The sequence below is a fragment of the Cebus imitator genome, unplaced genomic scaffold (assembly GCF_001604975.1).
Source record: "Cebus imitator isolate Cc_AM_T3 unplaced genomic scaffold, Cebus_imitator-1.0 Scaffold417, whole genome shotgun sequence".
Taxonomy (NCBI): domain Eukaryota; kingdom Metazoa; phylum Chordata; class Mammalia; order Primates; family Cebidae; genus Cebus; species Cebus imitator.
Genome location: NW_016107732.1, coordinates 1277229 through 1288881, shown reverse-complemented (window position 1 = coordinate 1288881; position 11653 = coordinate 1277229). Strand labels below are relative to the sequence as shown.

General features: G+C 44.1%; 1 protein-coding gene across 2 annotated transcripts in view; it reads left to right on the top strand.

The window, feature by feature from the left end:
• ZNF606 (zinc finger protein 606) overlaps positions 1 to 11653 on the top strand; it is a 27768-nt gene that overhangs the window by 11629 nt on the left and 4486 nt on the right. For both annotated transcript variants that reach the window (XM_037731709.1, XM_017509584.2), the window contains exons 5-6: positions 5209 to 5335; positions 5627 to 5722. In XM_037731709.1, the coding sequence (XP_037587637.1) occupies positions 5209 to 5335; positions 5627 to 5722 (223 nt within the window). The remainder of the gene's footprint in view (positions 1 to 5208; positions 5336 to 5626; positions 5723 to 11653) is intronic.

Here is an 11653-nt window from a genome sequence, read left to right as displayed (position 1 = left end):
TGACCAGGATGGTCTCGATCTGTTGACCTCGTGATCCACCCGCCTCGGCCTCCCAAAGTGCTGGGATTACAGGCTTGAGCCACCGCGCCCGGCCTAAAAATTCTTAATTATATTTGTAAAGTCCCTTTTATCATTAAGATAATAGTCACAGGTTCTAGGGATTAGGACATGGGCATCTTTTGGGGGCTGTTGTACAGCCTACTGTAAGCACTCATGTTGACAAGCTTCAGCAACTGTCAACTTTCTGCTTTCTTTTCATCTATTCCAACACAACCTTTTTTAAACTGGAGTATTTTAAAGCAAATCTCAGAATGGTATCATTTCACCTGTAAGTGTTTCTGTGTATATATTTAAGAGCTATGTACCCTTTAGGGAATACCATAATACCTTTTTCATACTCAGCAAAATTACCAATAATTCCTCAATATTATCTGATACCCAGTTCATGTTGTTTTCTCTATGTATCCCTAAAATGTCTTTTTACAGTTGTTGGTTTGTTCAAATCAGGATTTAAAAACAGCCCACACATTGCATGTGCTTCATATGCTAAAGAAACTAGATCACTGGTTTTGTCGGTTTGCCTGATTTTTGCCTTCATGATATCATTGAATAAGTTCCTCCATCCCCTCATCTCCTGTAAACTAGTAGTTGGACTAGAGGCCTGAGTAGATTAGTTTGGTGTTTTTGGTAAGAATACTTCATACTGCATTGCATTGGTGGGCACATGGTGTCTGGTTGTCCCATTTTTAGGTATGATGGATTAGTGTGCACAGTTATTGTCCGACTGACCCCTCCATTATAAAGCTCCCTGTCTGCCTTTCACCTGCGGCTGAGCAGTCATTGATGATGGTCATTGCCACTGTCCACTGTTTTATTAGGGACTGTAGAACTGCTCTAATTGTTTCAATCCTTTTGCGATAATTAGATGTAATTCCTCTATTTTTATTTTTTACTTTTTTTAGCGACGGAGTCTTGCTCTGTCACCCAGACTGGAATGCAGTGGTGCAGTCTCGGCTCACCATAACCTCTGCCTCCTGGATTCTAGCAATTCTCCTGCGTCAGCCTCCAAAGTAGCTGGGACTGCAGGCGCACACCGCTACACCTGGCTAATTTTTTTGTATTTTGGTAGAGATGGGGTTTCACCATGTGGCCCAGGCTGGTCTTGAACTCCTTAGCTCAGTCATTCCACCTGCCTTGGCCTCCCAAAGTACTAGGATTACAGGTGTGAGTCACCACACCCGGTGGCAGTTCCTCTATTTTTAAAGATACGGTGATTCCATTGGGGTCTTGGGAGGGGTGGGAAGTGAATTTGTGGCTCATTCCACCAGCTGGACAGCCATTAGGGTGTGGGTTTGCACGGTGTTAAGTGTAGGTGAACGTTGAAGCCATCTTAGAAGGCACCACCCCAGAGAGGTTAGGATATGTGAGATGAGCACAGAGTCAGAGGCACCCTGGGCCATTAGCACGGCTGCCTGGCTAGTTCCCCAGGTGCTATTGCTCTGTGAAAGTGCATCAAGCGTAGGCTTTGTGTACTTCTCTGTCCATGTTACATTTATCTTTTGTGTTTTTATTTTTATTTTTATTTTTTAACACAGAGTCTCCCTCTGTCACCCAGGCTGGAGGGCAGTAGTGAGATCTTGGCTCACTGCAACCTTCACCTCCCAGGTTCAAGAGACTCTTGTGCCTCAGCCACCCGAGCAACTGGGATCACAGACGTGTGCCACGATGCCCAGCTAATTTTTGTAGAGACAGGGTTTTATCATCTTGGCCAGGTGTTCTCAAATGATCCACCCACCTTGGCCTCCCAAAGTGTTGGGATTACAGGCACGAGCCACCACTCCTGACTCCATGTTACATTTATATTAAAAAACCTTACATTACCATAAAATGAAGAAACAGTAGCCTTCAAGTATACTGGGGTCTGGGCAGTTTGTAAGAGGAAAACCAAGAAGTTGTCATTGACCATGGGAGTTGGGGAGGGTTTCATAGAGGGAGGTTGTGGCTACCACTTCTAAATGCTGCAAAGGCCAAGAAGGTAAAGGCAAAAATCAAACTTTGGGCTTGGCAATCACAAGACATTGGAGATCTTGGTGAGAGCTTGGTAAAAATACAAATCATGTAATTACTATATGTTTATTGCTCCAAAATGCTTCAATATAGATCAGCAAAAATGATTAATATCAAGAAAACATTTCCAATACCAAGGAACAAGAAAACGGATTATAAAGGCAGAGAAGGAACTGCAGTGGGATAAGAGTGGGAGACAAGGAAGGAGAGAAGATGAGGGTGTACTGTACCTTGCAGGAGGAGGTTGACTGCCAGAAGTGGGACAGGGTCACAAGAGACATCTGTATAGGGGATATGAGGCCGCAGGAGAGATGATCCTGTGCCTCTGAGGAAGTGGGATACAGAGATGAGGTTCAGCCATGGAAAAGGCTACAGTATGGCTGAGAATGGGGAGTCGTGAGTAGGAGTTGTCTTTTCAGGATATAGGATTTATTGGAGCAGAATCAGTTCTTTGTTTTAAGCCCATCACGTGAAGGTAGAGGGAGGGGTAGCAGTTGAGACAGAGTAAAAATTTTATACACTAAAGATTCAGCAGGGAGGGCTGGCCCAGGTCAGAGACAGGAAACTCAGTTCATAAGCTGTGATGAGGAGGGCTACAGGTCACCCTATATTTCGGTAGAAGTGATATGACGGAGCTCTGAAGAGAAGGGGCAGAGGTCCAGAGGATGCTTGGAGCAGAACACTGCACACATGTCTGTTCAGCGGGTGTCTCAGGGTTGGTTTTTTTTTTTTTTTTTTTTTTTTTAGACTGGGTTTCACTCTATTTCCTAGGCTGGAGTGCAGTGCTATGATCTCGGCTCACCGCAGCCTCCGCCTCCTGGGTTCAAGCTGTCCTCCCACTTCACCTTCCAAGTAGCTGGGACTACAGGCGTACACCACCACACCTGGCTAATTTTTGTATTTTTGGTAGAGACAAGGTTTCACCATGTTGCCCAGGCTGGTCTTGAACTCCTGAGCTTCCCCAGTCTGCCTGCTTTGGCCTCCCAAAGTGCTGGGATTATAGGTGTGAACCACCATGCCCAGCCTTCAGGGTTGATTGTGCACCTATGTTAAAGGAAGATTAAAGGCCGGGCGCAGTGGCTCACGCTTGTAATCCCAGCACTTTGGGAGGCCGAGGCGGGTGGATCACGAGGTCAAGAGATCGAGACCATCCTGGTCAACATGGTGAAACCCCATCTCTACTAAAACTACAAAACATTAGCTGGGCATGGTGGTGCGTGCCTGTAATCCCAGCTACTCAGGAGGCTGAGGCAGGAGAATTGCTTGAACCCAGGAGGCGGAGGTTGCAGTGAGCCGAGATCGCGCCATTGCACTCCAGCCTGGGTAACAAGAGCGAAACTCTGTCTCCAAAAAAAAAAGGAAGATTAGAAGCCAGGTCAGCATGGGAGAGGACCATAGTGTATAGATGGGTTGTGGGGCTTGTGGTGGTCCTGCCATGCATGCATTCTGTCTCCCACTCTGGGAATGCCCAGATGCCTGAAGCTCGAGTTGATCACTGCCCCCCACCTTTTTTTTTTTTTGAGATGGAGTCTTGCTCTGTTGCCCAGGCTGGAGTACAATAGTGTGATCTAGGCTGACTGCAACCTCCACATCCTGGGTTCAAGCGATTTTCCTGCTTCAGCCTCCCAAGTATCTGAGATTACGGGTGTGTACCACCACACCTGGCTAATTTTTGTGTTTTTAGTAGAGATGGAGTTTCCCCATGTTGGCCAGGCCGGATCTCGAACGCCTGACCTCAGGTGATCCGCCTGCCTTGGCCTTCCAAAGCGCTGTGATTACAGGCTTGAGCTACTGCGCCTGGCCTCTTTATTTGGGGTCTTACTTTGGGGGTCTTTAAGTGGAGTCTTACTCTGTTACCCAGGCTGGAGTGCAGTGACACAATCTCAGTTGCCTGAAGCCTCCACCTTCTGGGCTCAAGCCTCCCACTTCAGCCTCTCAGGTAGCTGGGACTACAGGTGTGTACCACCACACTTGGCCTGAGTTGATTTCTTTCCTATATTCTTTTTTTTTGAGACGGAATTTTGCTCTATTATCTAGGCTGGTGTGCAGTGGTGTGATCTCAGCTCACTGCAATCTCCGCCTCCCTGGTTCAAGGGATTCTCCTGCCTCAGCCTCCCCAGTAGCTGGGATTACAGGCACGCGTCACATACCCAGCTAATGTTTGTATTTTTAGTGGAGACGGGGCTTCACTGTGTTGGCCAGGATGTTCTCAATCTCCTGACCTTGTGATCTGCCTGCCTTGGCCTCCCAAAGCGCTAGGATTACAGGTGTGAGCCACCACGCCTGGCCTGGCGAATTGATTTCTTAAAAGGACTCGAGGGACATGTATAAAAAAAAGAGAAAATAAAAGGACTCGAGAGTGGGTACAATGGCTCATGCCTATAATCCCAGCACTTGGGAGGTCAAGGTGGGCAGATCACTTGAGATCAGGAGTTCAAGACCAGCTTGGCCAACATGGCAAAACCCTGTCTCTACTAAAAATACAAAAATTAGCTAGGCGTGATGGTGTGTGCCTGTAGTCCCAGATACTTGGGAGGCTGAGGCAGGAGAATCACTTGAACCTGGGAGATGGAGGTTGTCGTGAGCTGAAATTGTACCCACTGTACTTTAGCCTGGGTGACATAGTAAAACTCTGTCTCAAAAATAAAAATAAAAAAAAAACAATAAAAAGACTTCAGGGATGTATTCTTTTGAAAAATGAAATTTAGATTACCTTTCCTTTTCCTTCCTAGTTTTCCAGTGAGTTTTCTTCCTTTCATTAAAAAAAAAAGTTTAGATTGTGTTTAATGCAAGTGCTTTTGATGGCAGCTGTAACCGATTTTCCTTGGCCTGGGCTGCTCTGGGGCATCTTGCTCACCCTTAGCTTCAGTCTTTGGGACAGAGATGAACTGGGAATGGAAACCTCCTCATCGTGGCCAGAAAGACAACCTTTTAATGTACGGGTCATCAATAGGCTATCCCAAATGTGGGGTCTTCAGTCGTTCTCAGTGAGACCTGACTCACATTAGTCAGACTGTTGAATAATCAGGACAGTTTCTCTACATCCTGTCTTCCCTCCGCAGGGCTGTCAGCCTCACTCCATCCCTATAAATATTGGAAGGGGTGGTCACAGGCTGAGAAGGAACATTTGTGTTCTTTTAGGAACCAGTGACCTTCAAGGACGTGGCTGTGGACTTCACCCAAGAAGAGTGGGGGCAGCTGGACCTTGTTCAGAGGACTCTGTACCGTGATGTGATGCTGGAGACCTATGGGCACCTGCTCTCTGTGGGTAAGGCATATGCTGCCCAAGTAAATGAAGCTGTTCCCATCATAATGCCTTCAGCGGCTCCATGTTTAAAAGCTCATTGCAGGGCAAGTGTGGTGTCTCAGAAGAGCTGAGATGATATTGGTCCCTGAGGTTTAAGGACAAAACTCCTAATGCTTACAAAACATAAAATGGGAAGGACCTTGCATATTCTGCCCAGGTTGAGAAGTCCCGGGGAGGAATAGGCAAGGGAAGCTTTCTTTGGCTGTCCCGAAGCCTTGTGACACAAGTTCCATACTTTTCCTCCATGCATAGGAAATCAGATTGCCAAGCCTGAGGTCATTTCCCTGTTGGAGCAAGGAGAAGAGCCGTGGTCAGTGGAGCAGACATGTCCTCAACGCGCTTGTCCAGGTGAGGGCAGACCCCAGGCTAAGCAAGGAACTTCCCTCCAATCCTTCTTTGTTGAGAAATGGGATAAGACCATGAAGAGTTACCTTCCTCAGATACATTTAGAATTCCCTGTAAGGAGTTTTCTTACTGCTGTTGATTTTGAGCAAAGAAGCATCACCATACTAATAAGGTAGCCATTTTTGTGTGCTGCAGTTTCACTCCCTCACTGCCTGCTCTCTTGATGACTCCTGTTTTCTGTAACGTCTAAGGTTACCTCTCACCCAGTTAGCTACTTAAAATGTTTACCTTATTTCTTCTATTGCCAAACTTGTAACCTATAGCTGCAGATGCTTCTTTGAAAAAAAATAGTTTTTTGGAGATTTTTGGTTTTTTTGTTTGTTTGTTTTGAGGCAGAGTCTTGCTTTGTCACTCAGGCTGTAGTGCACTGGTACACTATCAGCTCACTGCTACCTCTAGACTTCTTGGATTCAACCGATTCTCCCACTTCAACCTCCCAAGTGGCTGGGATTACAAGCACCTGCCACTATGCCCAGCTAATTTTTATATTTTTAGTAGAGACAGGGTTTCACCATGTTGGCTGGACTGGTCTCAAACTCCTGACCTCAAGTGATCCACCCACCATGGCCTCCCAAAGTGCTGGGATTACAGGCATGAGCCACCATGCCCAGCTTGGACTTTTGTTCTTTCTTGCTTATATCTTCTTGGATAGATTTTAAAAATATAGGTAATGGTCAAATATCTGAAAGCTAAATGTGTAAGCTAAAAAAAAAATCTCATTTATGAAAAAAATTAGCTGGGCTTTATGGTACCTGCCTGTGGTCCCAGCTACTCGGGAGGCTGAGGTGGGAGGATTGCTTGAACCTGGGATTTTGAGGCTGTAGTGAGCTATGATCTCACCACTGCACTCAGCCTGAGTAACAAAGCAAGACCTTGTCTCAGAAAACAACAACAACAAAAAAACTCATTTATACTCCTTGCACTTACATTTCTATTTGTCCCCCAAAACACAGATACACAGGGGCACACACACAGGTAACCACTTTTCTTTTACTATAAAATTTTGAGTTATTTTCTTGGTAGTTGCCCTGGGGATTACAATTAACTTTTTTTTTTTTTTTTGAGACAAGATCTTGCTCTATTGCCCAGGCTGGAGTGCGGTAGCATGATCTTGACTTACTGCAACTTCTGCCTCACAGTCTTAGGCAATCCTCCCACCTCAGCTTCCTGAGTGGCTGGGACTACAGACATGCACCGTCATGCTCAGTTAATTTAAAAATTTTTTTTTTTTTTTTAGAGATGAGGTCTCATTATATTGCCCAGGCTAGTCTCAAACCCCTGCCCACAAGCAGTCCTCCTGCCTCTCCCTCTCAAAGTGCTGAGATTATAGGCATGAGCCACCATGCCTGGCCCTACAATTAATATCTTAATTTATGACAATGTAAGTTTGGATTAATACTAGTTTAATATTAATAGTATACCAAACGTTGTTTTTATATAGCTCTGTCCTCCTCCTTTTACGCTGTTATTGTCACAAATTATATCTTTATACATTGTATGTTCATGAATATAGATTTATAATTATTGCTTTATGCAGTTGTCTTTTAACAGACTGAAAAGGAACTAGAAACAAGAATTGCATTTATATTGTCTTTTTATACATATGTAGCTATCTTTATTGCTGTTTTTTACTTTGAGTTACTGTTGAATTTTCTTTCATTTCAGCCTGAGGGAGTTTAGCATTTCCATTTTGTTTTTTGAGACCAAAAAGACACTCTGTTGCCCAGGCTGGAGTGCAGTGGCATGATTATGGCTCACTGTAGTCTCAACCTTCTGGATCAAGTGATCCTCCCATCTTAACTTCCTGAGTAGATGGGACTATACGTGCATGCCACCATGCCTCACTATGTTGTCTAGGCTGGTCTTGAACTTCCTTAGCTCAAGTGATGCCCCCGCCTCCCCCTCTCAAAGTGCTGGGATTACAGGTGTGAGTCACTATGCCCAGCCAACATTTCCTATAGGCAGGTTTGCTAGCAGCAAACTGTCGTGTCTTAGCTGGAAAGCTCTTGATTTTTCCTTCATTTTTGAAGGATAATTTTATGGGGTATAGAATTTTTTATTGTCATGTTTTTTGTTTTTTTCCTTTGTCTCTGGCCTGAATAGTTTCTGAGAGACAAGCTGTTAATCTTATTGAGGATCCCTTGTATGTGATGAATTTCTTCTCTCTTTCTGCTTTCAGGATTCTCTCTTTGGCTTTTAGTCTATGAGTTTAATTATTATGTGTATGCATGTTGCCTTCTAGGTTGGAACTTCTCAAAGTTCCTATAGACATCTCATTCCTCAGCTCTTCCATTTCATCTTTTTGACTAGCATGTTTTGGGCCCTACCTGTTTGCCATCGCCTCAGGCATTGGTGATTTTAAAACATTGCCTGTAAATGTTAGAAAAGTACCTTCTCTCTAGAGGCTTTTTAACACTATGAGAATTTTCTGCCAGGCAAAACAAAGACCAGCTTTTCCAATGCAGTTTTCCAGGGAGCCACTAGGCAGTTCTAGTAAGGACTGTTCTTTGGCAATGAGGCTTTAAAAAAGCTCCAGCTTTGTTCTGTTCACTAAAGTATCAGAAGTGGAGGCTGTCGTTTTTCAAGTCTATTACTGAGCCAGAGATTGGACCAGGGTAAGTTAAAACACCACATAGCTTACTGTTCTTATTAAAATTCACTTTTCTAGAATAAATGTTTCCTGGTTCCTGCAAGGCTTTGGTTAATTTACAGAATTTTGGAAAAAATGCCTTCTGACAATTATGCCAGGTTTTGTTTTGTTTTGTTTTAAGACAGCGTCTCATTCTGTCACACAGGCTGGAGTGCAGTGGCGCAATCTCAGCTCACTGCAACCTCCACCTCCTGGGTTCCAGAGATTCTCCTGCCTTAGCCTTCCAAGTAACTGGGACTACAGGCATGCACCACCATACCTGGCTAATTTTTTGTATTTTTAGCGGAGACAGGGTTTCACCATGTTGGCCGGACTGGTCTCAAACTCCTGACCTCAGGTGATCTGTCTGCCTCGGCCTCCCAAAGTGCTGGGATTACAGGCATGAGCCACCGCGCCTGGCCAGTTTTGCCAGTTTCTTAGTTTCTTTTACATAGTGGTGAAATTTTAGATGTCTTTACTTTGCCATTTTCACTGACATTCTACCCCAGGTAATCACTTTTAGTAACTTCTATTAGATGCATAACATAGTTTCTTTATGCAACTACAAGCATATAGGAATTTGTAGTTATTTTTCACATTTTCAACAGTAGGATATATACATTGTCTTTTCTTGTTCCTTTTAGCAATGTGCTACAGCCTCTTCTTGAGTCCTGAAGTTGAATATCTTCCACCCACTCTAATGGAGGGGACTTTTGTGAAGAATCTGGCCAATTGTTTTCTATTCAGATTGGAAACTTTCCCCTAAGAGCTTATCAATTCCAGTAGCTTTAATTCTTATACCTGTGGTGCTGCCCATTCTTAGTTACCATCCAGAGCCCTGCAATTCCAGCACCTCTGTCCTTACACTTCTCCCATTTCACAAAGCATCTCAGCTGTCTCCTTGATCTCAGCCGATAGAACCAGTAATCTTGTTTCTTCGTTCTAGATGTTTTCCCATCTTCCTGAGATGTGTTTCTGCATGTCCCATAAGCTGGAGATTGAGGAATCATCTTGATTTCCCGTTCTTTCCTCTCCAAGAAGTAATCTGTCTTCTAACTCCCAAGATTTTCTTCCTCTGAAATGTTAGTTATGTCATTCAGCTTCCATCATCACTCTCAGTCAGGGCCCTTTCTCATAAAATTCCAGCCCAAGATGATGAGGAAATTATCACTTGTTATTAGCCACCTCAGGTATTATTTCTAGATTTATGTCCCTGAAATTTTTCATTATGAGGTCCCTGTCATTAAACCTACAGTGATTCTATTAGCCATTTAACAAAACAACTGGATTCCAAGACCTTCTGTTTTTTCTACGGTTTTTCTCATTTCCTGAATAGCTCCTAGAGTTTATTCAGCAGGTGTCCTTACTTTCTTCCTTACACGTTGGTCACATCATGCATGCCTCTGCTCATGCTGAGTGACTAGTTAGTCTGTACCCAGGTTGTGCTTCAAAGTTGAGCTCCTGTTGTTTCTCTTGTGAGAATCATCCTTGAGCATTTCTGTTAGTGCTGATCTCCTCTTTTGCCCTCTCACCCATTTAGCATCTATAACCCCACCATCTTAGAGTGATATTTCATGTACATTCATCACTGGTATGTCCTCTCATCACATAGATTGTAACTTCCAGGGAGACCATACTTTCTTGCCTTGTGTCTGGTTCTGGAAACTTAGTAGGCTACAAGTAGTGAGTGACTAAAATGTTGGACAAGAACTGTTCATTTGGTCTTTCATTTGTTCAGGGAATTGGTCAGCTTCCCTTTGTAAATGCTTTTACTGGAAGGATTGAAATCTATATGAAGATAATTCGGTAACTTTTAAGAGCTAAGCTTGAAATTGATAATAAATGCCAGTTCAGCAGAGCAGAACCTCTGTTATAATGGATGTGGGGGCCGAGCATGGTGGCTCGCATTTGTAATCCCAGTGCTTTGAGAGGCCAGGGTGGGAGGATTATTTGAGCCCAGGAGTTTGAGACCATCCTGGGCAGCATGGCAGGACCCTGTCACTACTAAAAATTTTTTTAAATTTTTTTCTTTTCTTTTTTTTTTTTTTTNAAGATGGGGTTTCACCATGATGGCCAGGCTGGTCTTGAAGTCCTGACCTCAGGTGATCCACCCACCTCGGCCTCCCAAAGTGGTAGGATTACAGGCGTGAGCCACTGCGCCTGGCCAAATTTTTAAAAATTTAACCAGGCGTGGTGATGCACACCTGTAGTCCCATTACTCAGAATAGTTGGGAGCATTCCTGAGCCCAGTAATTTGAGACTACTGTGAGCTATGATGGCACTACTGCACCCCTGCCTGAGTGATGCTTTGCCTCAAAAGAATTAAACGAACAAAAAATAATAGACTTGGGTGGTAAAAAGGGGGAAATTATATACAGTAAAGAGAAAAAAAGAAATATAGAGAGAGCACAGGATCTAGTTCTAACGTTGGGACCTGCTTGGGGCTTTAGACCCTGTGGCAATCTGGATAATGATGTCCCCACAAAAATGTCTGCATCCTAATCTCTAGAATTTGTGAATAGGGCACCTTGTGTGGCAAAAGAGGCCTTCAGATGTGAATAAATTAAGGATTTTGCTGTGGGGAGATTATCCTGGATAGTCTGAGTGGATTCTAAATGTAATCGCAAGGGTCCTTTTATAAAATCATGGTGGGAGGGCCAGAGACACAGGGAGAGGATGTTATGACAGAAGCAAAGGTTGTAGTGATGAGCTTTGTGGATGAAGGAAGGAGCTGGGAGCCAAGGAATTCAGGCAGCTTCTAGAAGATGGAAAGGGCAAGGATATGGTGGATTCCTTAGAGCTCCCGGAGGAAGCACAACCCTGCCAATAACTCAGTTTTAGCCCAATGAAAGCTGTTTTGGACTTCTGATTTCCAGAACAGTAAGATCATAAATTTGTATTGTCTTAAGTCACTAAATGTGTGGTAATTTGTTACAGTAGCAGAAAGAAGCCAATATAGAACTCCTTTGGTTGGTGGAGGACTGATACTTCAGGAGTGATATTAGGCGGCTTCTGTGTTTTAAACTTGTCAGGAGTTTGGCTGGATTCTGAGTCTTACTAGCAGTCAGAAAAGTCCTCTAAGGATAGCAGCAGGGCCATTGTTCAAGTATAGATTAGCAGACTATAACTCCTGTCTCTCTTTTTTTTTTTGAGACGGAGTTTCACTCATGTTACCCAGGCTGGAGTGCAATGGCGCGATCTCGGCTCACCGCAACCTCTCCTTCCTGGGTTCAGGCAATTCTCCT